Source organism: Platalea leucorodia (genome assembly GCF_965183815.1).
Source record: "Platalea leucorodia genome assembly, chromosome: 7".
Classification (NCBI taxonomy): Eukaryota; Metazoa; Chordata; class Aves; order Pelecaniformes; family Threskiornithidae; genus Platalea; species Platalea leucorodia.
Window position 1 is genome coordinate 64,667,561 of NC_138829.1, and position 22,645 is coordinate 64,690,205.

The 22,645-nt window shown below is 53.9% G+C and overlaps 1 protein-coding gene across 4 annotated transcripts in view; it reads left to right on the forward strand.

The window, feature by feature from the left end:
• Nucleotides 1-407: 407 nt before the first annotated feature.
• Nucleotides 408-22,645, forward strand: part of WT1 (WT1 transcription factor) — a gene marked incomplete at both ends in the record, with an annotated part of 36,680 nt that continues 14,442 nt past the window's right edge. For 3 of the 4 annotated variants that reach the window (XM_082316792.1, XM_082316789.1, XM_082316790.1), the window contains 6 exons: nucleotides 408-798; nucleotides 5,050-5,172; nucleotides 5,427-5,529; nucleotides 11,389-11,466; nucleotides 20,815-20,917; nucleotides 22,285-22,435. In XM_082316792.1, the coding sequence (XP_082172918.1) occupies nucleotides 408-798; nucleotides 5,050-5,172; nucleotides 5,427-5,529; nucleotides 11,389-11,466; nucleotides 20,815-20,917; nucleotides 22,285-22,435 (949 nt within the window). The remainder of the gene's footprint in view (nucleotides 799-5,049; nucleotides 5,173-5,426; nucleotides 5,530-11,388; nucleotides 11,467-20,814; nucleotides 20,918-22,284; nucleotides 22,436-22,645) is intronic. The other variant, XM_082316791.1, reaches the window with a different exon arrangement.

Consider the following 22,645-nt stretch of genomic DNA (forward strand, 5'->3'; position numbering starts at 1 on the left):
GCGCCTCTATTTGAGCTTTGCAAAGTTGAGGGCGAGCAAGCATCCGAGGTGAGGCGTGCGAGGCGGCCGTGCCCCCCTAGCACGGACACAGGCACAGACAGACAGGCAGGCACACGCGGACACACAGACACACGCACACCCCGCCCTGCCCTGCGCTGCGAGCGGGCGCAACCCCGGAGGCGATCCTGGAGAACAACCTTTCCCTGTCGCTGTTGCCGGCTCCCGCAGGGCTGGACCCGGGGAGCTGCGTGGCGGAGCAAACCTCCCCCAAAGGGCTGAGCTCGCCGGCCTGGTGCCTGCAGCCGGAGCCGGCCTCCGGCTTGGCGGGCAGGGGCCAGGTATCCTGGAACAAGTGCGGCCCGGGGGGAGACTGGCTGCCCGGCGGCAGGCAGAAGGTCTGCGAGCAGATGGGCTCCGATGTCCGAGACCTCAACGCGCTGCTGCCCTCCGTGCCCTCCCTGCCGGGCAACAGCAACTGCACCATGCCGGTGAGCAGCGCGGCGCAGTGGGCTCCCGTCCTGGACTTCCCCCCGGGGGCCTCCTACGGCTCGCTGGGGCCGCACTCCTTCATCAAGCAGGAGCCGAGCTGGAACGGGTCGGACCCACACGAGGAGCAATACCTCAGCGCCTTCACCGTCCACTTCTCCGGCCAGTTCACGGGCACGGCCGGGGCTTGCCGCTACGGGCCCTTCGGCGCCCCGCCGCCCAGCCAGCCGCCCTCCGGCCAGGCTCGGATGTTCCCCAACGCGCCCTACCTGCCCAACTGCTTGGAGAGCCAGCAAGCCATCCGCAACCAGGGTAAGGGCAGCGCTGCCGGGCGCCCCGGGCTCGGGGGGCGGCCCCGCGGGCCCCCGCTCAGCCTTGCCGGGCCGCGCTTGCTGCGAGCGCCGAGCCCAGCCTTTCGCCCCGCCGCGGCCGGGCAGGGTGAGGCGAGCCAGCCCTTCCCTGCCTCCTTCCCCCCCGGGCGGCAGCCGCCTCGCCCCGGGGACTTCGAGAGGCCACGAGTTGCTTGCCCCCGCGCCTCCCGTGGGGCAGCGGGCTGCAGCGGGCGGCTCTGCCCGGCGGGCTGGAACCCCCCCGCCTCCTCCCCGGGCTGGAGCAGCCCCTCGCCTCGCAGGTTTGTTCGGGCGCAAGTCCTGGAACGGAGATGGGGCCGCTGCCCCGAGACAATTCCCTCTACAGTCTCGGGGGGTGGGGGGTGTTTACCTCCGGACCTCCTCCTGAACCCGAAACCGCTGTCCGCACGGTGGTGGTTTCAGGCCGCTTGTCGAATTAACCTCGGGAGCGCGGGATGCCCCCGGGCCGGGGCGCACAAACGGGGGCGCCTCGTCGTTTCTTTCCAGCATCTCCGCGGCCAGGACAGGCTGCTCTTTGCACCGCCCTGGGAAATTCCCGGGGGCTGTAGGGCCGGGCGGTGGGTCATCCCCCGCCTGTGGCACCGGGATCACCATCTAATCGTTTTTCTTCCAGTGGCTGCAGTATAAACATCTGCTGGTGCAAACGCGAGGAAGACGGGGAGAGGGGGCGAGCGTGCGGAGAGCTCGCCCGAGCCCTCTCGGGTCCCCTTCCCTCCTTCAGCCGGCCCCCGAGGCGCGGGTAGCCGAGCCCCTGCCCGCACTCCCGGGCCCCGGGGGAGCCTGGCCGAGGGGGGCTCGGGCCGCCGCGGCCCCGAGACTCGGGGGACGGGCGAGCGGCGGAGCGGGCCGCCTCGCCGGGGTCTCGCCGCTCTCGGAGCGGGGTCGTCCGCGCCCAGCCCCGCAGCTCGGGCTTGCTGCGCGCCGCGGGGGCAACCGCGTCCCCACGGAGAGGGGCTGGGGCCGACCGCCGCGGGCGGCTCGGCTGTGCGCGGCTGGCTGCCGGCTGCCGAGGGGCGGCAGGGCCGGGGGCCGCGCTCTGCGCTGGCCGCCGAGGGGCGGCCCGGGGCCGGCGAGGCGGCCCGGGGCGACGTTTGCGGTGAGGAGAGGCGGTGGCGGCGGAGGGGAGGCGGTTGTTCAGCAGCGGGGGCCTCCCCCGGGCAGCGCCGGGTCGCAGTCCCGCTGCCACCGGTCTTGCTGCCCTCGTCCCCCGGCCCCTGCCCCCGCTGTCCGCTCGGCGCCGGGCTCTAACGTCGGGGGGCCGGGGCCGTGCCGCCGAGCCCGGCTGGGAAAGGCGGGCGGCATCCCTGGGGCTCGGGGAGAGGCTCGGCCGCGCCGGGCCGCGCTGGCGGCGAGGCCCCGGAGCCGCTGCGAGCGGCGGGAGCCGGCGGGGAGCGGCCTGCGATCGCCCCGGCACAGAGCCCGCCGGGCCAGGGAGCGCTGCCGGGGGTACTTTTAAGACATCTGAAAGGATTTTAGACATCGGAGAGGATTTGTAATCGCTGGGCCGAAATAGCGACGAGAAGGCGGAGAGGAAGGTGAGGGAAATAAACTCGGCCCTGGGCGGGTGGGCGAGGGACAGAAGAGCCGCGGCCCCGTCCAGCCGCCTGAGCGTAGCCACCCCGGAGAGAAACGGAGCCTTTAACGCACCGAAACGCGGGCCCCGTGCCGGGCTTTACTCGCCCTCCAGAGCTCGGTCCGCGGCACCGCAAGCCCCGCACAGCCTGTGCGTGCCCGCAGAGCCGGGGCCAGCGGCCCTGCACCTCCCCGGCCCCGGCCGGGTGGATCGAGGCCCTGCGGGAGCCTGGAGGCAGGGCCGTCCCGGGGAGCGGGGGCCCCGTCCCGGCTCCCTCCCGTGCTGCCCGGGCCCGGCGGCCTCGCCGCGGGGCCGCTCCCTGCCCCGGGGGGGGTCCCTCCAGCTCGGGGCTGCCTCCCCGCACGGGCAGGCCTGCGGCTTAGCCACAGCTATTTTCGGTGACACTCAGCGAGCTCCTTCGGCTAGGAGGAATTCGGCAAAGGGTGTTTGCTTTCTTTCTTTTTTTTTTTTTTCGTGGATGGATAAAATGTTCTTGCTTTGGCTCTCCTCAAGGTTGAACTCCTATTTTTTTTTTAGCGGGTTCCTCCGACCGTGGGAAAGAGGCTACCTTGGCTCTGCGATGACATTACTGCCAAGTCTGGGATGGGGTGGGGGTTAGGAACTGAGGCTTTGAAACCTCTGCCCAGTTTTCCTCTTCTCCTTCGCCTGTCTCTTTCATCCAGCTGGGCTCCTCCAACAACTGGATGCCTCCAGCGGGCCCCGTTCTCCAGCAGATGTACAACTTTCAATTATTTTCAGCACATTTTAATCAGGCCTGGCTCTGATAACGCCCTAATTAAAGAGACCTCACTATCGGCAGCTCGGTTCAGAACTCAACTTTCTTATCACATTCCTGAAGCTTTGGGTCAGGCAACACCGGAAAATGCGGCCAAAACCTCGTTCTGCTCCGAGCTGAGTTTTGAAGGTCACCGAAAGTCTGTGCCGGGCCAAAAGTAACGTAGAAAGTGTCGGTGTTTTCTGAAAGTTAAAAAAGAGGCAGAGGGAAATGGGGAAAAGGGAGTTGAAGGTTGAGCCTCTACCCCGGGGGCTCAGGGGGGAGATCGGGGGGGAGAGCCCGCTGTGGGGTGGGAGCCGGTCGGGTCCCGGGCTGTCAGCGCCGCGGCAGGGCCCTGCGGCCCGGGCCAGGGCTGTCAGAGAGCGGGCCCGCTCCTCTCCCAGCTCCGCAGTCTCAGGGCCGCCTTCAAATCGTCGCGAAGGTGAAGGCTTCAAAGCCTTCTGGGTTTGGTTTGGTTTTTTTTTTCCCCTCCCCATTGCTCCCTTCATTTCTCCCGCGCAACCCCGCAGGTTAATTAAGCCCTGTAATGTCGCTGGATCCAGGCTGTCTGCAGAGACGAGAAAATGGAGCAGCAGCAACAACCGCATCCCTGTGTTGCCTCTCCGTTTTCTTCTCCCCGAACCCCCCGCGGTTATCGGTACCGGCGGTGGTGAAGCAGAGACCGGCGCAGCGCCGAGCGCTCGGCACCGAGGGGGCGGAGGGAGGCGCCCCCAGGCCGCCCCGGTGCCCCCCCTCGGCACCGAGGGGGCGGAGGGAGGCGCCCCCAGGCCGCCCCGGTGCCCCCCCTCGGCACCGGAGTCACGGCGCCCGCGGCCGCATCCAGCGGGGCTGGGGGCGCGGGTGAGGGGAGAGGGGGGCGAGGGGGCAGCGCTCCTCCCCGGGCTGGTTTCTTTTCCCAGCCCGCGTCGGACGTTTTGTCTTGTCTTGTTTTGTTTTGTTTTGTTTTGTTTTGTTTTGTTTTTTGGAAGAGTGACTCTCGGAGGAGCTTGGTTCGCGGGGTAAATGCTGATGAGCCGAGAAGCCTCTGAGATAATATTACTTTGTAATTACTTTTTTAGCTGAAGTTGTTTAGCCAGCTCCAAGTCATTAATGAAAGTTGGTGTCCAAGCACCTGATTTACGATTCCGTGTCGGCCCGGGGTCAGCAGAGATGGTCTCTTTCCATCCGAATCTGCTCGGTGTAGGAAACAAAATAGGCTGTTTATTATTTTGGAGAGCAATTTTCGCTGAAAGGAGGAGTTTTATTTTTGCATGTAACATTCCGCCTCTTTATTGCAGAAAGCTGCTCTTAAAAAAAAAAAAAAGAGAGAGATTAAAGGGTAACTTCTAAATTGGAAGCGGCAGAGGAGTACACTGAGCAGATGGGAACCTTCCTCTTTAATATGAGCAACAATTAATGAAAACATCCTTTTTATTGCCGAAGCCGATCTGTTCTCTTTAAACACGGCCGAGGCTTCCGACTCCCCGCCGCGGGGAGCGGGCTGCCCGGCTCGCCTCTCCCCGGGGCGGGGGTCCCACCCGCGGCCCCGCGTCGTGCGTGTGCTGGGGAGGGCGAAGGGAGGGGCGCGGCCGTGCTCGCTCTTTTTGCCCACCGGGGGAAGAGCAACTCGGCGCAACGCCCGCGAAGCGCTTCGGCAGCCCGCGGCGGTGCCGTGGGTGCGTGGCGGGGGCAGCCCGCGGCGGTGCCCTGGGTGCGTGGCGGGGGCAGCCCGCGGCCGGGCGTGGGCTCCTCTCGCTCGACGCCTGCCCGGAGAGGCCGCGGAGGGAGCTGGCGGCCGGGCGGGCCGAAGGCCCCTCCTAACCCCGCTGTGGTCTCTTCGGCAGGTTACAGCACGGTGGCGTTTGACGGGACCCCCAGCTATGGCCACACGCCGTCTCACCACGCCGCCCAGTTCACAAACCACTCCTTCAAACACGAGGACCCCATCAGCCAGCAGCCCTCGCTAGGTAACGTCAGCCTCCGCGGGTGCGGACGGCGCTCCCGGCGGCGGGGGCCCGTCTCCAAGGGCGCTGGCGGCCGGCTGGCAATCCGGAGTGGCTCCGGCGTCGCGCCGCTGCCCCCCGCTCCTCCCCGCAGGCCCGGCACAGGCCTAGAGCTGCCCAAACGCTGGGGACGGGGCCCCGTAGCCCCCTCTGCAGCGCGGGGCGGGGGGGGGCGGCCGGGCGCCGCAGGGGTTAACTCTTGGCCGCTCTCTCCGCAGGGGACCAGCAGTACTCGGTGCCTCCCCCGGTGTACGGCTGCCACACCCCCACCGACAGCTGCACGGGCAGTCAGGCCCTGCTCCTCCGGACCCCCTACAACAGGTACGGCCGCCGGGGGAGCTGGGCCCTGCCCCGCCTGCGCGGGGCGGTGCGCGGACGCCGTCTCTCCCCCGCCTGTCGTCCGAACGGCTTTCGCTTTGATGCAAGGAAACGGGTTTAGTTTTTCCTTTCTCAAAAGAAAAAAAAGATGCACAAGTTTAAAACAAACAAACAAACAACCCAAACAAAACCCAACAACATAAACCCCCAAAAGACGGCGCTCCCTCTGCCCCGGCCCCGCCGTGTCCCGCAGCTTTCCCGGGCCGCCGGGCCGGGGCTGCGGGGCTCGGGGCAGCTCTCCGGCGGCAGGTGCCGGCCGCCCCTGGGACGCGGGAGCCGAGCTGCCCGGCCTCCCTGGGCCACGCCGGTCCCGGAGGGAGCCCGCTGCTGCGAAGGGTTTGGGATTTGCCCCCAGGTGCGCTCATCCGCGCCGGGCGGGAGTGCCCGGGGCAGCCCGGGCCAAGCCCTGCTCCGGAGCATCCCCTCGCTTGCAGACCAGGAGCCCTTCCGACGGCTCCCAGGAGCGCCGGGGATGGCCTGCGGGGCGGTTATTTGTTGTGAACGGGGCAAGGAACCTGTCGGACCTCCTTGCTGGGAGAAAGGTGCATCTGGAGCTCTGCTGCAGGCACGAACTCTCTTTGCCAACGGAGGGGTCCATTGCAAGCGCGGCTTCCCGTTGTCTTCGGTCTGGCATGGGGGCTGGGCGCGTCCCTTGCAGTTTTACAACGTGGTTAGTGAGCAAAGAAGTTCCCCCCAATTTATTCTTCAACTTTTTGTGAACTTGGAGCCAGTCCCGCACCTCGGAGTTGCTAAGGAACTCCCGCACACAAAACAACGTGCCTCCGCGAAGGAAGCCGCGAGCGGCTCCTCTCGTAGGCCGGTGCTATCATCTCCGATTAATCAACACTGGACGTGGGACAACAAAATTCTGTCACTTCCAAAAGCCACTTCGCTAATGAACGTGAGTTGACGTCAAGGGAAGGAGGGAATGAGGTAATGAAGGAAGGAAAGAAGCCTATCCAGAGAGATTAGCTTGCAGAATAATTGGCGGGGCGAACTCCTGCGCTGAAGTGACAGAGATTGCTCGCCTCGCAGGGAAATCTATAAATACGGTTTGTGGGGAGGCTCGGGGAGGGCAGCCCCGGGCAGCCGCCGCTCTCCCCGGCCCCGCCGCGCCTCGGGGCTCGTCCTCCCGCGCCCGGGCCCCGGCGGCACGGCGGGCGCTGCCCCCGCCGCCGTGTGTGCTGGCGTGTAGGTTTCGTGGGGCGAGCCCGGCCCCGGGAGCGGCGAGCCCGGCCCCGGGAGGGGCGAGCCCGGTAGCAGACCGCTGCTTGTGCCCAGAGCTCTCTCCTCCATGCGCCTCTACCGAGGAAGCGTCGGGGAGGGGGTGAGCGCAGCCTGGCATCGCCCTAAGGCGGCCGCAGAGCCTTAGCCTTGATCCCGCTCTGCTCCCCGGGAGGTTTGCTGCTTACTTCGGCAGGGTAAGGATCCTGTAAGGGATTTCAGCCCTTAAGCCACGCGAGCCAATGCTGCTGCGTGGGGCTGTAAGGCAGGGCAGAGCTTGTTGCACGTCGAGGGCAGCCGCGGCTGTGCAGAGCCGGCACCTGAGCCCGAGCAGGGGCCGAGCGCCCTGCGGCCTCCGGGGAAAAACGGCTTTCCTGCTCGGCAAGCGTTCTCCCTGGGAAGCGGTGTCAGGGAAGGGGGTGGCTGCTTGCCGTGCAGAAACGGGCGGGACTCGTTAGCCACATTCCAACGGCCTGAAAACCCACCGCACTGTCTCAGTCAGTATTCGTATTGATCTGGTGGAATCCTTGTTACTATTTTTTTAAGACCGTGTTTATTGCGTAGCTCCTTTGCGAAGACTTATTTTGCTTTTCGCCGTTCAGGTCAAGCTTGCCAGCTCTGCTTTGACAGCGGAGGGCTCGGCTGCCGCGCCTGAGCCGGCAGGGCCGGGGCGGTCAGGCTGCCCGCGGCCGTGCCCCTGCCCGGCCTCTGTCCGTCTGTCCGTCTGTCGCTCCTCGCGCTGGCTGAGGACAGCAGGCGGTCGGGAGCGGTGCGGCGGGAGGCAAGGAGCTGGGGAACGGGAGGTGTTGCCTCTCTCCCCGGCGGGCCGGCGGGGCCGGTGCTTGCCCCGCACCGCCGCTCCTCTGCGCCTGCCCACGCTCGAGTGGGGCACGGGGGCCGTGTGGGGTTACCCTCGCCCACCCCCCGGCCCAGGCCTGGGGCCCGCTCGGCCTTGCCCCCGCTCGCTGGGTCCCGCCGGCTCCATCCCCCCGGCAGCCCCCGTCCCGGGTCCCTGCCGCGCCGAACCAGGCGCAAGGGGCAATTCTTCCCCGAGCCGGGGCGGAGCGGGAAAGCAGCCGCCGGGAGATGCAGGAGCGAACCACCTCCACCTGATGCTCGCTCTTCCTCTCTTCCCCCTCCCCGCCACCCCACCGGCCGGGTGCAGGAGGCCGCCACGCAGCCGCTCTCGGCTTCCCCGCTCTCCGCGAACGGGCGTGGGCGGCGGGGCCCTGCGGCCGGGAGCGCCGCGGGCCTGGCTGTGCCGGGCGGGCCGGGGCTGGGGGGCGTCCCCCTCCCTCCCGTGCCACGAGAAGGCGACGGCTTGAAGGAAATGGTTAAAAGATCGTAATTCCTATACTGGAAGCAAAAGTATCTCTGAAATCTCTCGCCTCGGCGACTACTTGCTCTCTGTTTATAGCGCAGCCCGCCCCTCTGCCGAGGAATACTGCGGCGGTTGCTGATAGCTGGACATGGATGACAAACCCGCACAGGCTGCAAGTGTGCTTTGGATGACTAGCGTTTGTGGGTCCATTAAAATGGTGATGTGAACTTTTCTACCTCGCGCTGTTTAATGTAGTAAACATGCTCGATGTTGAAAATTTACTGTGAGTCACACTTACAAAGACTTTAAAAGTGGAGGAGTCTCGGTTCAGATTATAGCTCTTTCTGTGCAGAGGTCAAGAACTCGGTAATACTGCAATGCAGGCCAAAACAAACTCTATATGATCTACTACTGGTTTCCTTTTAAGTTCCCTTTTTGCTCAGCGTTGACTTCCTTTTATTCCACTCCAACTTACATTAATCCCCGTTGTAGAAATGTTCCCCCCCTTCCTCTCGCCTCTCTTTAAAAGCATCTCTGTAATGAAAATAAGTTATTTTTAGTGTCGTCTTTGTGGCCGTTTGGAGGGCCAAGGATTCAGATTGGAATCAGTGCAGGCGTGTCCCCGGAGACCCCGCTTTCCTTCTCATCATGCAAACCCCATCCGAGATTTTGAGAGGAGCTGTTAATTCCGTGCGACCATCTCACGGCACTGTCCGTGATAAACCATGGCGGGGCGTACCCGGGGTTAGGGATGTCCTGTTCTCTGTCACATCTCAGATGCGAGATGTTTAATCCTGTGTCGATGCCCGGTGGCCCCCGGGCAAACGGCGGCCTGCGCGGCCATTCCTGCCCCCGGGCTTGCCGGGGCACGGAGCCCGGAGCCCGGCCGTGCCCCCGGCCCCGGGGCCGCCTCCGTGCGATTGGGCCAAAGCCCGGGCGATCCCGGGTGTTTCGAGATGTAAAACCTCGCGGGGTCGTGGGCTCAGCATCTCCGCAGGAGGGAAATTTCTCCCCCTGGCCGCTGCCGGCGGCAGAGATCACACAGAGCCCTCTGCAGCCGGTGTGAGGTGTGGGGGTGCCCCTCCGTGGGCACCCCGCTGCCGGGGCATAGCCCACCCGGGGCGTGCCGAGACGGCCGCGCATCCCGCGGGAATCCGCTCCCACGGCCTCCAGCCAACCTCTCCTCCCCAGGTCGCGCAGTGAAACGCGTCCCCGCTCGGCTCCCGCGCCGGGGGGCGGCCAGGGCAGGCGTGGGGTGCGAGCCCGGCTGGCGTGGGGTGCGAGCCCGGCAGGCGTGGGGTGTGAGCCCGGCTGGCGTGGGGTGCAGAGCTGGGCTGGCGTGGGGTGCGAGCCCGGCAGGCGTGGGGTGCAGAGCTGGGCTGGCGTGGGGTGCAGAGCTGGGCTGGCGTGGGGTGCGAGCCCGGCAGGCGTGGGGTCGGAGCCCGGGCCCCCTGCCCCCGGCACTCATTCCCCCGGCTCCCGCCCCACCGCAGCTGCAGCGGGAGGGCAAGCGGGGGGCGAGGGCTGCGGGTCTCTCCTGGGGCCGCCCCCGGCCCGAGGCACCGGCCGCGGCGGCGCGGGGTTCCGCAGGGAGAGCGGGGTTCGCTCGCCCGCCCTCTCCGAGCTTTGCACGACGCCCAGCCCGCCCGAAGGCCGCTCCGGGCTCCCTCCCGAGGGCGAGGGCCGCTCGGGCCCCGCCGTTCAGCCGCGGTGGGAGCTGCAAAGCCAGGAGCGAAGCGGCCGGGGCGGGCAGGAGGGAGCCTCAGCCGGGGAGGGGCAGGGGGCGAGCGGCGGCCGCCCCCCGCCGGACACCGCGCCGTTTGGCGAGCGGTTTGCTTGGGACACTGTCACCCGCAGGCGGCATGCAATACAGTGGCTGCGAGCTAGTGACAAGATGAATAAGTGTATTGCTTTATGAAAAAGCAAAGGAGGGGGAAAAGTGGATATTGTGGGGGAGGCTCTTATAAATGAACTGTCAAGCGAAAGAAAGTTAAAGGGAAATCTCCTGCTGTAAATGCATCGGGCGGGCACTTCTAATAAAAATCAGGGTCCTGGAGGAATTAATTACAGCAGCATTACAGGAAGAATTCGTGGAATTGCAAAACGTAGTTGGCACAGACCAGCACGGACTGCTGTTGCAAATGGGGAAACTGCAGGAGAGTTTAACAATTCCTGAGCTGATATGCGGGACATTGTAGTAGCATAATAGCACTTCAGACACACTGATGAATAATAGTGTCCAGTGATACTGACAAATGATATTACGCATACTTCGAGATTGAAGTCACTTAATTTGTTTTTATATGCAAAAGCTTCCCACTGGAATCTGACTTTTTTAGGTCGCTTCTACCTGCCACGAAGAAAAAAAATAAGAAAAGAAAATGCCCTTTTCTAATAACAGAATGATATAACTTCGCCGCGTAAGTCCAGCGAATTTAGGTGTAATTAATCAACGGGGAGACTCGCGTTTATTGTGAGCGGCTGCTCCCCGGCATCCGTCCGAGGGCCCGGCCGCCTCCTTCCCCCGGCGCTGCCCGGGGAGCTGCGCTCTGGGGGAGCCCGGAGCGGGGCAGCGCCCGCGGGGGGCGGCCCCTCTTCGGCCCGGGGCGGGGGGCACGGCCGGGAGAGCCGCTCCGCGATCGTTCGCCGCCGGTAAGGGGCCCGCGTTTGCCGCTTCACGGCGGGAGGCGGCGGCCGGGACCCGGCGCCCCGCAGCAGCCGCCCGTCCCGGCGGGCAGCGCCCCGCATCGCCCGGCCGCCCCATTTTTCTCCCGCTTGTCAAGCCCCTCGATGCAGGGACATCCATCATCAGTCGCGACAGCTGCTTCGCTCCGTTAACCACGTGGTCTCCCGCACTCCTGGTTAAAGCAGTTAACAGATTTGCCTTTTTAAAACAAATAACCTGCTTCGTTAGCCCGCAAGGCTGCCTGTATTCGTTTCATTAATTTCAATGTGTCACTATCGGGTATTACTGTTCTGTAAGGAAAAAGTTTCATGTCTCCGCTTCCAGCTATTTACAGACTGACGGGCTTGCAGGTTCCAAGAGCCTTTTCAATCCACAGCCATTCTTTTCTTTTATTTCCTTTTCTCTTTTTTTAAATTTATAACACATCGATAAAAGGGATTATATAAAATAAATTCACTTTCTGCTGTTATGTATTTAAAAAGAGTAACAAAGAAAATGTTGCTGTCTTGACGTATCGGTTTTAATTTGATCGCTGTAACTTCAGCTCTAATTCTACGTATTTCCACAACAGTGACAATTTATACCAAATGACCTCACAGCTGGAATGCATGACATGGAACCAAATGAACTTGGGATCCACACTGAAGGGGTAAGGTGCTTTATTCTTTTCTAATCTTTTGCCCTAGTGTAGTTGTATTACCCAGCTGACTTCTATCTTGTGTTCTACGACTTGAACCCAGCCACCAGCACGAAAAACCACCGGCCAGTCCGGCAGAGCCTCATCACCTGGCTCCAGCGCGGCGTGGTTTTGGGAGCGCCTGCAATAACCTCCCGAGGTGCCGGGCGCTGGCCGCTGCCCGAGAGGCGAGGCTCTCCGGGCCGGGGTCCCCGGGGCCGGGCCGGGGCTCCCGGGCAGGGCTGGCCCCGCTCCGGCTCGGGCGCCCCGGCGGGGCAGCTGCGGCCCCTCGGCGCTCTCCTCCTCGAGCTGTCGCCCCTTCCCACCATCCCTCTTCCCCTTCCCTCCCTTCGCCAGGCGCTGCGTCCTGTGTCCCGGCCCTGCCGCCTCCCGGCTTCCTTCCTCCCGGCCATTGTCGCCCTCCCACCTGCCGGGAAGAGGCTCCGGCCCGCCTCCCCCGCGGGGCTTCCTGCCGCTGGGCGGGGAGGAAGGCCCCGAGGCGCCGCGGGGCCCCGCCGGGGTGGCGGCCGCTGAGGGGGGCAGCGCTCCCGGCCCCCGCCCGCCGGGGCCTGGGCGGCCCTGCGCCCCGCCGGGCCTCCCCCGCCGGCAGCCGGCCTCCCGCTCCCCCGGGGCCGGCCCGGGGGGCGAGGGCGGGAGGCTGCGGGAGGAAGGGGGGAAGGGGCGGGCGAGGCGGCGGTCGGCGGTCGGTGCCGGCGCCCGGCGCCCGCAGCAGGCCTGCTCCGCGTTGCTGTCCTCCGACGCAGCCAGGGGAGCGTGCGGCGGGGCCCGGACCGCGGGCTTGGCACGCTGGGCCTTGGTTCATCTGCGGCCGCTAGCCTGAGCGAAAGAGCCGCCTTTCTTGGCCAAGGTAGAGCCAAAGATGGCCTGCTCTGCTCCGAGTAGATGACAGGCTATGAAAACGCCCCTACCGAAGGCAGGTGCCGCCAGCTTGCTTTGAGGTGTTCCCCATCTGTTAACAGTCTTAAGTGAACGATAGGAGAAATCTGGAAAAGCCCCCCTGGATCTATGCTTTCACGTAGTTGTCCGTAATGTGAAAACCTTGTTCGAGATGGACTTTGTGTACAGTGCTGTGGCGTGATAAAGGGAAAAATATTATGAGTCTGCTGCTAGCTCATTCACAAATGGCGTTTGAAGGTTAGAGGGATGAGATAGTAGCATAGTAAACCATCTGTATGGGAATGAACAAGAGAATTGGGCCTGAAAAGATCCATCAAGGAGCTCTCTTGTGGTTAGAGAAGATCCCCAGATCCTGCAGTTGTGTATACTTCAGTGTCTTCGCTGCCAGTCCTCTCTTTTTAAAGGTTATTTCCTACTTTTATTTTCCATAAGTGTTTTTTATTTCCTCTTTAGACTGTACCCTTTAAAGATCAGTCATTGCAATATTAGACACTGTTTTGTCTCTTCTGAAGAAAATATCCTGCAAAATGGAGAAACACATCAACCTTGACCGAGGTCCAAGTTATTAAAGCAAGGAAGAGGTTATTCTTTGGGGAACTCGGTGAAAAAAAAAAAAAAAAGACACAATAGAAATATTAAAGGAGTACTGAACAAAATAAATGGCTTCTTACTTGTCCAGGAGTCAGACTGTTAGCAGTGTAAAGTATGTGACCTAGGATGCATGAAAGGGGGTGGGAAAAGAAATCAAGATGAATGATCTATGGTAAAACAAAGCTGAAAGTTTTGGTATAGGCCAAGATTGTAGATTCTGTGGAAAATCAGTGCTAGACATAGCCTCATCACTGGTAATATGAGCCAAAATAGTTATCTGTCTTTTCTGGCTGAGAGTTACAATACACAGTACCTCCAATCTCAGTTGCCATGAACATAAGGTATTCTTCCCAAGATTTACATCTTTAAAATATATGAACTGTTCATAAGTGATTCCCAGGCGTTTAGTATTTCAGATGCTTTTCTCAATCTTGTAGTTGTAATTTAAGAATTTTGGAATCAGTCTTTCTGTTGAAATATGGAGCTTCTAGATTCTGTCCAACGATGACAGTCCTTGTTTAGCTCCTTGCCTTGAGTTCTCCCCAGCACTTCTTCCTGGCTTCGATTAGACCTTTGCACATTATAAGAAGGAAGAAAACATTACCAGTAAGTTCTGCAAATAGTTGGAGAACTCTACCATTATATAAAACTTACAGGTCATACATTTTATACGTGACAGTAGACTAGGTCAGTAGCTTGCTTTCTGGGTTCATGTTCAGTGTAAGTTTAATATACTGAAATGAAGCTGTTGCCATGCATTTCAGGTAGAGTTAGTTAGCAGCTTCTATGCTTAAGTTGTCTCGCGGTTTCTCTGAGAGCATTCTGGTTTTAGCTGTTTACATTCTTGCCAATATTTGACTGGTCAGCTCCAGAATCTCCTCACTTCAGATTAAAAGTTTGAAATTTGGCAAGGAATACTGTCAGGTGGCCAAAGCTGCGTCCTTTCCAGTCATTGTGAAAATCGTTCCCGCTGAGCCGCAAGCTTATGAACAGTCCTGGTCATGTGTGATCAGAAGCAAGGGCCTGGCATCTAAACTATCGAATGATTTTATCTGCTCAGAGCCTGCTTCAGCCTATGGCTTCGAGGCCTTGGAAGACTTTTTTTCTTGAATGTTTTTTCTTCCCTGGGTATTTTAATGTCAGATATTGGAACTGAGGGCAAGAAGTTTCTTCGTCTCGGTGGGTTTTGGTCTTTGAGTCCTTTCAGCAGGTGTAAGCATTAGGGAACTGCAGAACGCATGGCCTGAGCGTCAAGCAGAAGTGGGCAGTAGAAGTTATGGAATAGAGTGCCTGGCCAGCCATTGCTAGGTGGTGGAGAGAGACACGTAAGGTGAACAGAGATGATGTCTTCTGGCAGAATACAACAGCGTGGTAGACGGGCAGGGGAAGGGGAGAGAGGTGTAAATTAGGAAGTAGATAGAAAAGGCTGCAGCCAGACTACTCCAAAACATGGAGTAAGTCCTGAATGACTTCTAGACATTTCTACTTGCTGGCAAACCAAAAGGAGGTCTGATGGCCCAAAATGAGCTTCTCTCTGCAAGGAGTTGTATCTGGAAGAAGACGACAACCCCCTATAGTCCAAGTGGCTTGAATCTGTAGCTTTTCACTTAGGTTCTGAATGCCAAAGAATGAGTTCAAGTTGTGCTTATAACTCATTTGAGGGAAGAACAGTCCACCTTTGGTGCCTTGTGAGCGCTGAATATGTGTTGCCTGTTTGTCCAGGGACTTCTCTGCCACCTTCTGAACTTTGGGTAGACAAGAGGGAGGGCTGGCTTGTTGTCTGCGAGAGCTGTCACGCAAGCTGGCAGCTTCAAGGATCTGAAAGGAAAACTTCATGGTTAAGGCAGTGAACATCACTGTGGGACTGGATTTTATCTCTTCAGATTGCTGATGGTTTGTTCCTCATTTTGTGGTTTTCTGTTTGGAGCAGCTGAGATCAGATTTATACTGTTGCAGGAAAGTCAGCGGGTCTTTTGCTTATAACCCTGAGAACTCAGGTCCCAGACATCTCAAAAGGGATGTCCCACATTAGTGGACACCTTTCCCTTCAGTTTATGACCTTAATATTTTTGTGTTGCTTTCTTATTTGTGCAACGTGGAAAATACTGCTTCCCTTCCTAGTGTTGTAGAGGTAGACCTCAGGACTATAAAATCTGATCTGAGCATCAGAAATGATTTATACCAAGCTGGAAATGCTATGGCATGGTACACAAGAAGTGTAGCCACGCACCCAACAGCAAGACTTAATGGAAATATTGCATAGTTGTTTCTTCAGCTGCTCGAGTGAAAATTTTTGATCCATATTTCCAACAGTCATCTGAAATTGAGTATATAACCAGGCAGATTTTGTGTGTGGTGTTTTTTTTTTTTTTTTTCTTTTGGTTTTGCTCAGGTGTTAAATAGCCAGCGTGTTCCATGGACATTTGTATATATTGCTGTTTGCTCAGGCTCACTGGAAGGAAAATTAGGTATGATCTCTGTAGAACACTATTAAAACCGCATCTAAAACAAGACAGCGAAAACTTATTTTGTCTAGGAGTGAATTGTAAAGGTTTTTTTGTTTAGCTGTGATGGTATTATTAGTAAAATTCGGAGGTGCAAAACTTCCTTCTTGGGTTCAGTTCTGCAATCAGCCTGAGTTGGAAATGGACAATGACCTATTGTCTCCAACACTGAATTTCCCCTTTCCCGCTGGTAGCTGAGGGTCTCATTTTGAAGGGAAGTAAGTGTTGGGTGAAATCCTGATTCCACTCAGGTCAATGGTAAAAAAACCCAAACCAAACAAAGACGATTGAAGTCAGAGAGACCAGGGTCCCCTGAAAATCCAGTGCCTTCCTTTCATCAACCAGCTGGTTTTCTCATTGAAGATGGCAGAAGAGCTGTAGTCTGTGAAATCACATTTTTAAATATTCCTTTGCCTTGGAAAGTACAGATAAAAACGCAGCTTTATACTCTACCCTCCGTAATAGTATTAGACAAAAAACAGGCAGAAACATGATCTTCTATATAACTAATCAGAATCTTTTTGCTGTCTCCATACATATTTTTCCCAGGGTGCTAGGATGGTAAATATTTTAGCAGAGGGAATTAACTCTACTTCTCTTCCTTTATGTTCCGTTATCAACGCGACTAGCCCACACCCTCACTTTGCCTCATTTTTGGCTCTGTTTCTAAACCCTAAAATTCCTGTTCCTGCATTGAAACACAATTAAATTGAGGCTTAATGTGGTGCCTGTTTTATGTAATCTTGCCTTCTGGCTTTTTATATTCTTCCAAGTCTGAATCTCATGAATCAATGTGTATTCACGTTTCATCTGAAATTTTCTAACTCTCCTCAGTATGCCCTAAAGCTTCCCTTTTTTGGTTTATGAAATAATAATAAAAAGCTTAACTCTTCAGATTAAGTTGTAACTGCTTTATACATTAGACAGACAATTTCAGTTTAACAAAGTAAAAATGGTGTGAGAGAGAAATTGCAGCTTGATTATTTTTTAAAATATTCAGATTAGAATGTCATCTTTTATGAGTTTTTTTATAACCACTTAGATTGATACAACTCTCTAAAGCTGCTCTGTTTTTCATCACACATTCTCATCTGTAAAACCTTCATTTTTATTAATCTTTGTACAATCTGTACAACTTTGAGATTAATCATTTTAAAAGAGCTACTCTCCGAGTGTTGAGGATTTGCTGGGCTAATGGTAAATGCAAGTGCTTCTAAATACTCTACAAAACATAGCGCTTGCTTAGCATTTTATGTTGCGTAAGTATCAGTCTTTGTTTCCCCGTTATCTAGAGTTACATTTTATGGCTATGTTTCCAGGTCTGTTTCTGGCTGCCTAGAACCAGAGAACAAAATATACTGCGTCCTTTTTTCACCAACTAACTCAAATTCTAAACGTTTATAGCCCCGTTCTGCCTTCGTGCTGTTCCCATTGAAGTTAAAGCGAGTTGTCTATTTACAAGTAAAGGCGGAACTAGACTGTGAGGCCAAGTCCTTCAGTCCTTGCTCGAACAAAAATTTCTGTCGGATCCTGGCAGGCCAGTTTGGCTGCGGCTGGGCTTGCTTAGTTTTGACTCCGTTTAGGACTTGTGGAGGTCTGGTGTTTCTCCTAACTATAACTCCGGGCCTTACTGGGGATTTTTTTTTGTTTTTTTCTTCTTCTTTGGTCAATTCAACTGTTCGCCCCCTGGTTATCCCCCTGGCCTTAGCTGAGTTTCCCCTGGGGGCAGGGGAAGACACGGCGTAGGAGGTTTGGCCGTGCTCTCAGCCGCGCTCTGAGTACACTTGCAGCGGGGCAGCGAGCGGCTCCGTTGGCAGTCCTCCAGGCTGCTGTGGTGTTGCCTGAGCAGCCCGTCCTGCTGGGAGTGAACGTGTGGGTCCTGCTCCCAGAAGCCTGTCTCTCCTGGAGTATTGGTGTTTACTTACCCTGGACTATCACTGTTCATCTGAACAGCGCACTATAATCTCTAATGCGTCTTCTTTTTAATTTATAATGTATATATCGTTAGTGGATCTGGGGTGTAGAGTGTGCGCATTGCAGTGCTTTGGCAGAGATCTAGGCTATTATCTAGTCCTGAGAATCTAGTGGGACAATTTTTCATTATTATTCTTATAGATTTGGTGGCCTAAGCGTATGAGGCATTGTCTCTTTGCCTAGTTAAACATAGAGTGCCTGACCAGAAAAGGGGAAGGTTAAGGAATCTCCCGTTCTCTTAAGATTTCCATTTACTTAACGTACTGCAGGTATAAATTAATCAGTTGCTTGTATTGCTCACGTATGTGGGATTGCATCTGATCATTCTCTCTTGTGTGCAAGAAAGCAGATGTTTGAGTTTCAGTAATGTATTTAGGAGTTTTATATCAGTTCTTCTAACAATGTTTTTATTTTAGTGTATAAATTGCAGCAGTATGAAACAAGCCAACTGTGCAAACTGTGGTATACATTTTGTGGCATACATCATGGATGCATTGAGTAAAGGGGATGAAAGAAAAAGAACTGTATTTTGCAATGAGGTTGCTATCGATGCAGCGTGAAGGTTGAAGTTCAAGAGAGCAGTGGTGTAGGGACGGTTTGTGAAAGCTTCTCCTTCAGTGTTCCAGTTTCTCCACGGACTGGAAAGAGCGTTCACCTGTTAATTTCCACCTCCCTGAAGGTCAGATCATGCCATAGTGCTTCATAGTAAATAAATAGTATTTTAACCAAAAAATCTCACATGATCCATTTTGCTGTCATCATCCGTATGACCATGCTGGGTACCAGCCAATGCTGATGGAAATGTGCCCAATGTAAAATGGGATCTAGGGTTCCTGATTATTAAAGCATCTCTCCTAGGGAGCTGCTTAAGTAGATGGCTATTCATTACTTATTGTATTATGGGTCAAGAGGCTCAGAAAACAGGTTTTAATCTTCAAGGCTTTGCAGTTGTCTGTACAGGTTTAGTGACATATAACTAGAAATAATGGGAGGAAATATGAAAAAGGCAGAATGTTGAGGAAGGCTTCCCAACTGTGCAATAAAAATTGAGATGGAGATCATTTGGATGATCCCTCCCATTCATAGAGCCATTCCTTAGGGCACAGACAGGGTCTTTGTTCTGCTGCTTATTCCTGGGAGGAATTATTTCAGAACTGACTGGTCTTTACAAAAACGGTTATCACTGAAAGATGAAAACCCTGTGAATTTGGAGGGAAAGTTAGGCTGTGTTTTATGGTATAAGCTTCTACTGCATATTCCTGTTCCTCCTTCTAAAGCTTCTGTCCTGGGAATTCTTCTTATCTAACTTTGTGTCTCTTGTTTATTGTAATGTGTAAGGTTGCTAGCACAGGCGTGAATGAGAGGTTTCATGGTTTCTCAGGGTGACTAATGCTGAAGTTCCTATTTACCCTTGATTTGCTGCTACGTTGCAGATCAGCAATAGCTTCTACTGCAGAACCTCCTCCTTATAAATGGTAGTTCTCATTTCATTTCTGTTTTAAAATGCACTGTTTAATTTGCGATTAACATGGCTGTCACCATGGGTTGGGTGCTTCTCAACTTTTTTTTTTTTAACATCTATGGACTTGCTGCCTCTCAACAGAGAGGAAAATTTGATGCTGGTGGGAAACCTGAATTGAGCAAACGGTCATTTGTTACTTGTATTAGGCAACAAAAGGGCACATCTGGGCCCTGAGCAGAGAGGAGACTCTGTTTAGTTGGGCATGGTACATATCTAGAGAAGAGTTTAATCCATTCAAATCAGATAAGGGCATCTTCCTTTCTCTAATGTTACAGATAATACTACAGATCAGAGATATTTTCTTGCCACCACTCTATAACTTATTTTGTTATGATCACCTGTTTGCCACTTAAAATTGAAGTAAACAGAGCATACGTTCCTAAAAGGTGTAGCCTTTGATTTGAATAGCCAGGTGGAGCCAGGATTTGAATCTACTATTGTAAGCAGCGAAGGACTTGATCTAAAGGAACGCATCTGCCAGGTGGCAGCCTGCGAGCCGCTATGGGGACGAATAGCGAGGAATGCGACCCACACTCTGCGGCCAGAGCTGCTCCCAAACACCGCTCCCCTCCTGCTCAGCGAGGTTCACAAACCGTTTAGACATCTCCCGCATTCCAGTTCCACTGGCTGTTCTGCAAATCACTTAAGAGGTTTAAAACTTCCTTGTAATTCTACTCTGCACATGAACTTTGAGTGAAGAGAAAGGAAGGACCAGTGAAATGAGAGTCTGGGCCTCAGGGACCCCTTCAAATTGCTATTGCAAGCATTTAGCAAAGACTGGGATAACATCCTATGTATCCATCTTTGTCCCTAGCTGTGTGCCCCTGGGCTTTGTTCTGGGCTTTCTAATTTCTAGTGCAGTGTAAAACATGAACACTTACTGTTGCCAATGTATATTAACACATGTGGCAGTGTACACACTAATGTAACGTACTCATTTAAAAATAAAAACTAAAATTTATTTGCATAATGTTGACATTAAGAAGGTTGCAAACAGGAAACACAGCAATGTTGCTAACATTCTGGACAGGAGAACATAGGATTTTGAAGAATAATTAGGTAAAACGTATATATTTGTGACACCCCCAAAACACAACAAAGGTAACAAATTTTTAAAATTATTGTGATGCTGCTGCATGAGGAATCTTGAAAAGTTATACCTAGTAGGGATAGGCTGGTTTGGGTTTTTTATTTTATTTTTATAAAGGGTTAATTTGTAGTGCATCCTGCAAGCTCATATGTGGGATAAATAGTTTGGACACTGATTTGTAATCTCTGTTTATGAGTACATGACTGCTATTCTTATAAATGTCATCACTTTCTTGGTAGGATCTGGTAATATCTGAGTCATGAAGTGCTGACAAAAATCCACTGCACTTAATGTGAAACTTGATGCATTTTGCTCATTCCAAAAGATATTAGCAATAGCCAGCCCCACATTTAACTGATAAATAATGTGTACATGTGCACATGACACAGTTATGCTGCTATGTGGATTTTTTCCTCTTACCTAAAATCTTTGTGGAAATACATCAGAGTTCAGATCGTGACCTTTTTTTTTTTTTTTTTACTGGACTGTCTTAATGGATACTAATAGATGTATGCATGGAGTCAGTGCATTGTGCCAGCAGGAGCAGATCCATACGAAGGCAGAGCAGGCTTCCTTTGGTGAATTTCGTTTGAACTTGGCTATCCTGGCTATAAAAGCGAACTCTGCGTATGTTATCACCGACTTAAGAAATGAAACCTCTCACGTGGAGCTGAGTACTGAAAAATATTTCATTTCTCCATTATTCCCCTCTTTATTTACAGCCATACAGCAGGATATGAAAATGAGAACCACAGTGCTCCCATGTTATACAGCTGTGGGGCCCAATACAGAATACACACCCATGGAGTTTTTAGAGGCATACAAGTGAGTATAGTAGGGCATTCTTCATAGGGAAGTAAAACTGCTGCCTGTTTATAATGTTCATTTACTACTTCACTGGTATTTATAAATCCATCCTTGATTTGCGGTTTCCCTGCGTTATCAAGAAATGTTATTTACATAAGTGTCTGGACTTCACTGAAGCCATTGAAGTATGACGTAAGATTTCTTTCTGACACAGTCGTTTAAAATTGTTTATTTCTTCTTCTAAAATATATCTGCGAGACAATATTCCTCACCAGCTTCTCAGGATGGTCCAAAATACACGATCCAGTTTCCAACCTCTAGCTCCAGTCACTTTGGCTGTGTGAAGCTTCTGTGGTTACAATGGACTACATCTGATAACTATATATGGAAGTGTTAGATGACATTTTGCTTTTAGGGATTTCTGAAACTTTATTAATTCAAACATATTTCCTTAAAACAAAATATAATTGATTGTTTCCTAATGACTAAGTAATTAGTGAATATTTGGAAGGAACTTACCATTCATGGGAGTTAATTTCCTCCCTTTCTGAAACAGTCATATCATCAAGAAATACCACTGTAAAAGATGTACCTTCTTAAAACTGGTGGCAAAGTCATTACATACTATTTGTCTCTTCTGTGTTGTCAGCATACATGGATGTTTTTAGATAGCATCTTTTCTCCTTTTCCTTTTCTGTAGAGTTGAACAAGTCATTATTCAGTAGCAAGCTCTCAGAAATAGGCTTGTGAGCCAGCTTGTGCTGAGTGAATAAAAGTAAGCAGTTGACATTGTTTAAGGAAGTTAATTACCCCAGAAGGAGAAGATCATCTTTGGTGGAATATTGTGACAGTGGCCAAAATGCATTAAGGCTGAACTATTCACCAGCTCCACCTAGGCAGTCTTTCTTGGTTTGTTTTTTACCAATTTGTATTAACCCAATAAATTAATTTCCCTGTCCCTTAACTTCGTATGAGTATTTAAAATAAAGAGGATAATGCTACTCTGGCTCATGCTCTTATCTCTTACACTGGTATAAGCCTAAAACTATTTCATATGCCAATGAGTGTTCCAGGATTGTGTGATTACACATGAGGTCAGAATGTGGCCCATTTAATCTTGCGTGTAAATATTAGTGAGAGAATTTAATGAGTACAGTTCACTGTATTTCACCTTCAAATAATTTTAATACTCTGCAAAGAACTGATTAAGGTATACTAAGGTTGTACTTCGTTAATGTAAAATAAAATAAAATTGCCTGTTTGCGGTATAATATATTTAAGTATCTCTTTGTCGTGGAGAAATGCGTCTGATTGTTTGTCTTTGAATATGTTAAGTAAAAGCTTGAGAACATTCACGTTGCATTAGCAAGTCTCTGTCATTGTAGGATGTCCGACGGGTGCCAGGAGTAGCTCCAACTATTGTCCGATCAGCAAGCGAGACAAACGAAAAACGTCCCTTCATGTGTGCGTACCCTGGCTGTAACAAGCGATACTTTAAGTTGTCCCATTTACAGATGCACAGCAGAAAGCACACTGGTAAGTGTCAGCATGGCTTGGTATAAATCGCGTTACAGAACCGGACAGCAAAGTGGGTAGGGTGATTTGAAAATAGCATAAGGTGCAAGAAATGATCTGCCAGGTCAGGGGCAGCAAGAATCTGTCAGATGAGTATGTATGTGCTCTGTCATCTGGGCGATCCCTCTTTTGGATGCAAAAGACTCTGAATCTAGTGAAGAAAAACACAGA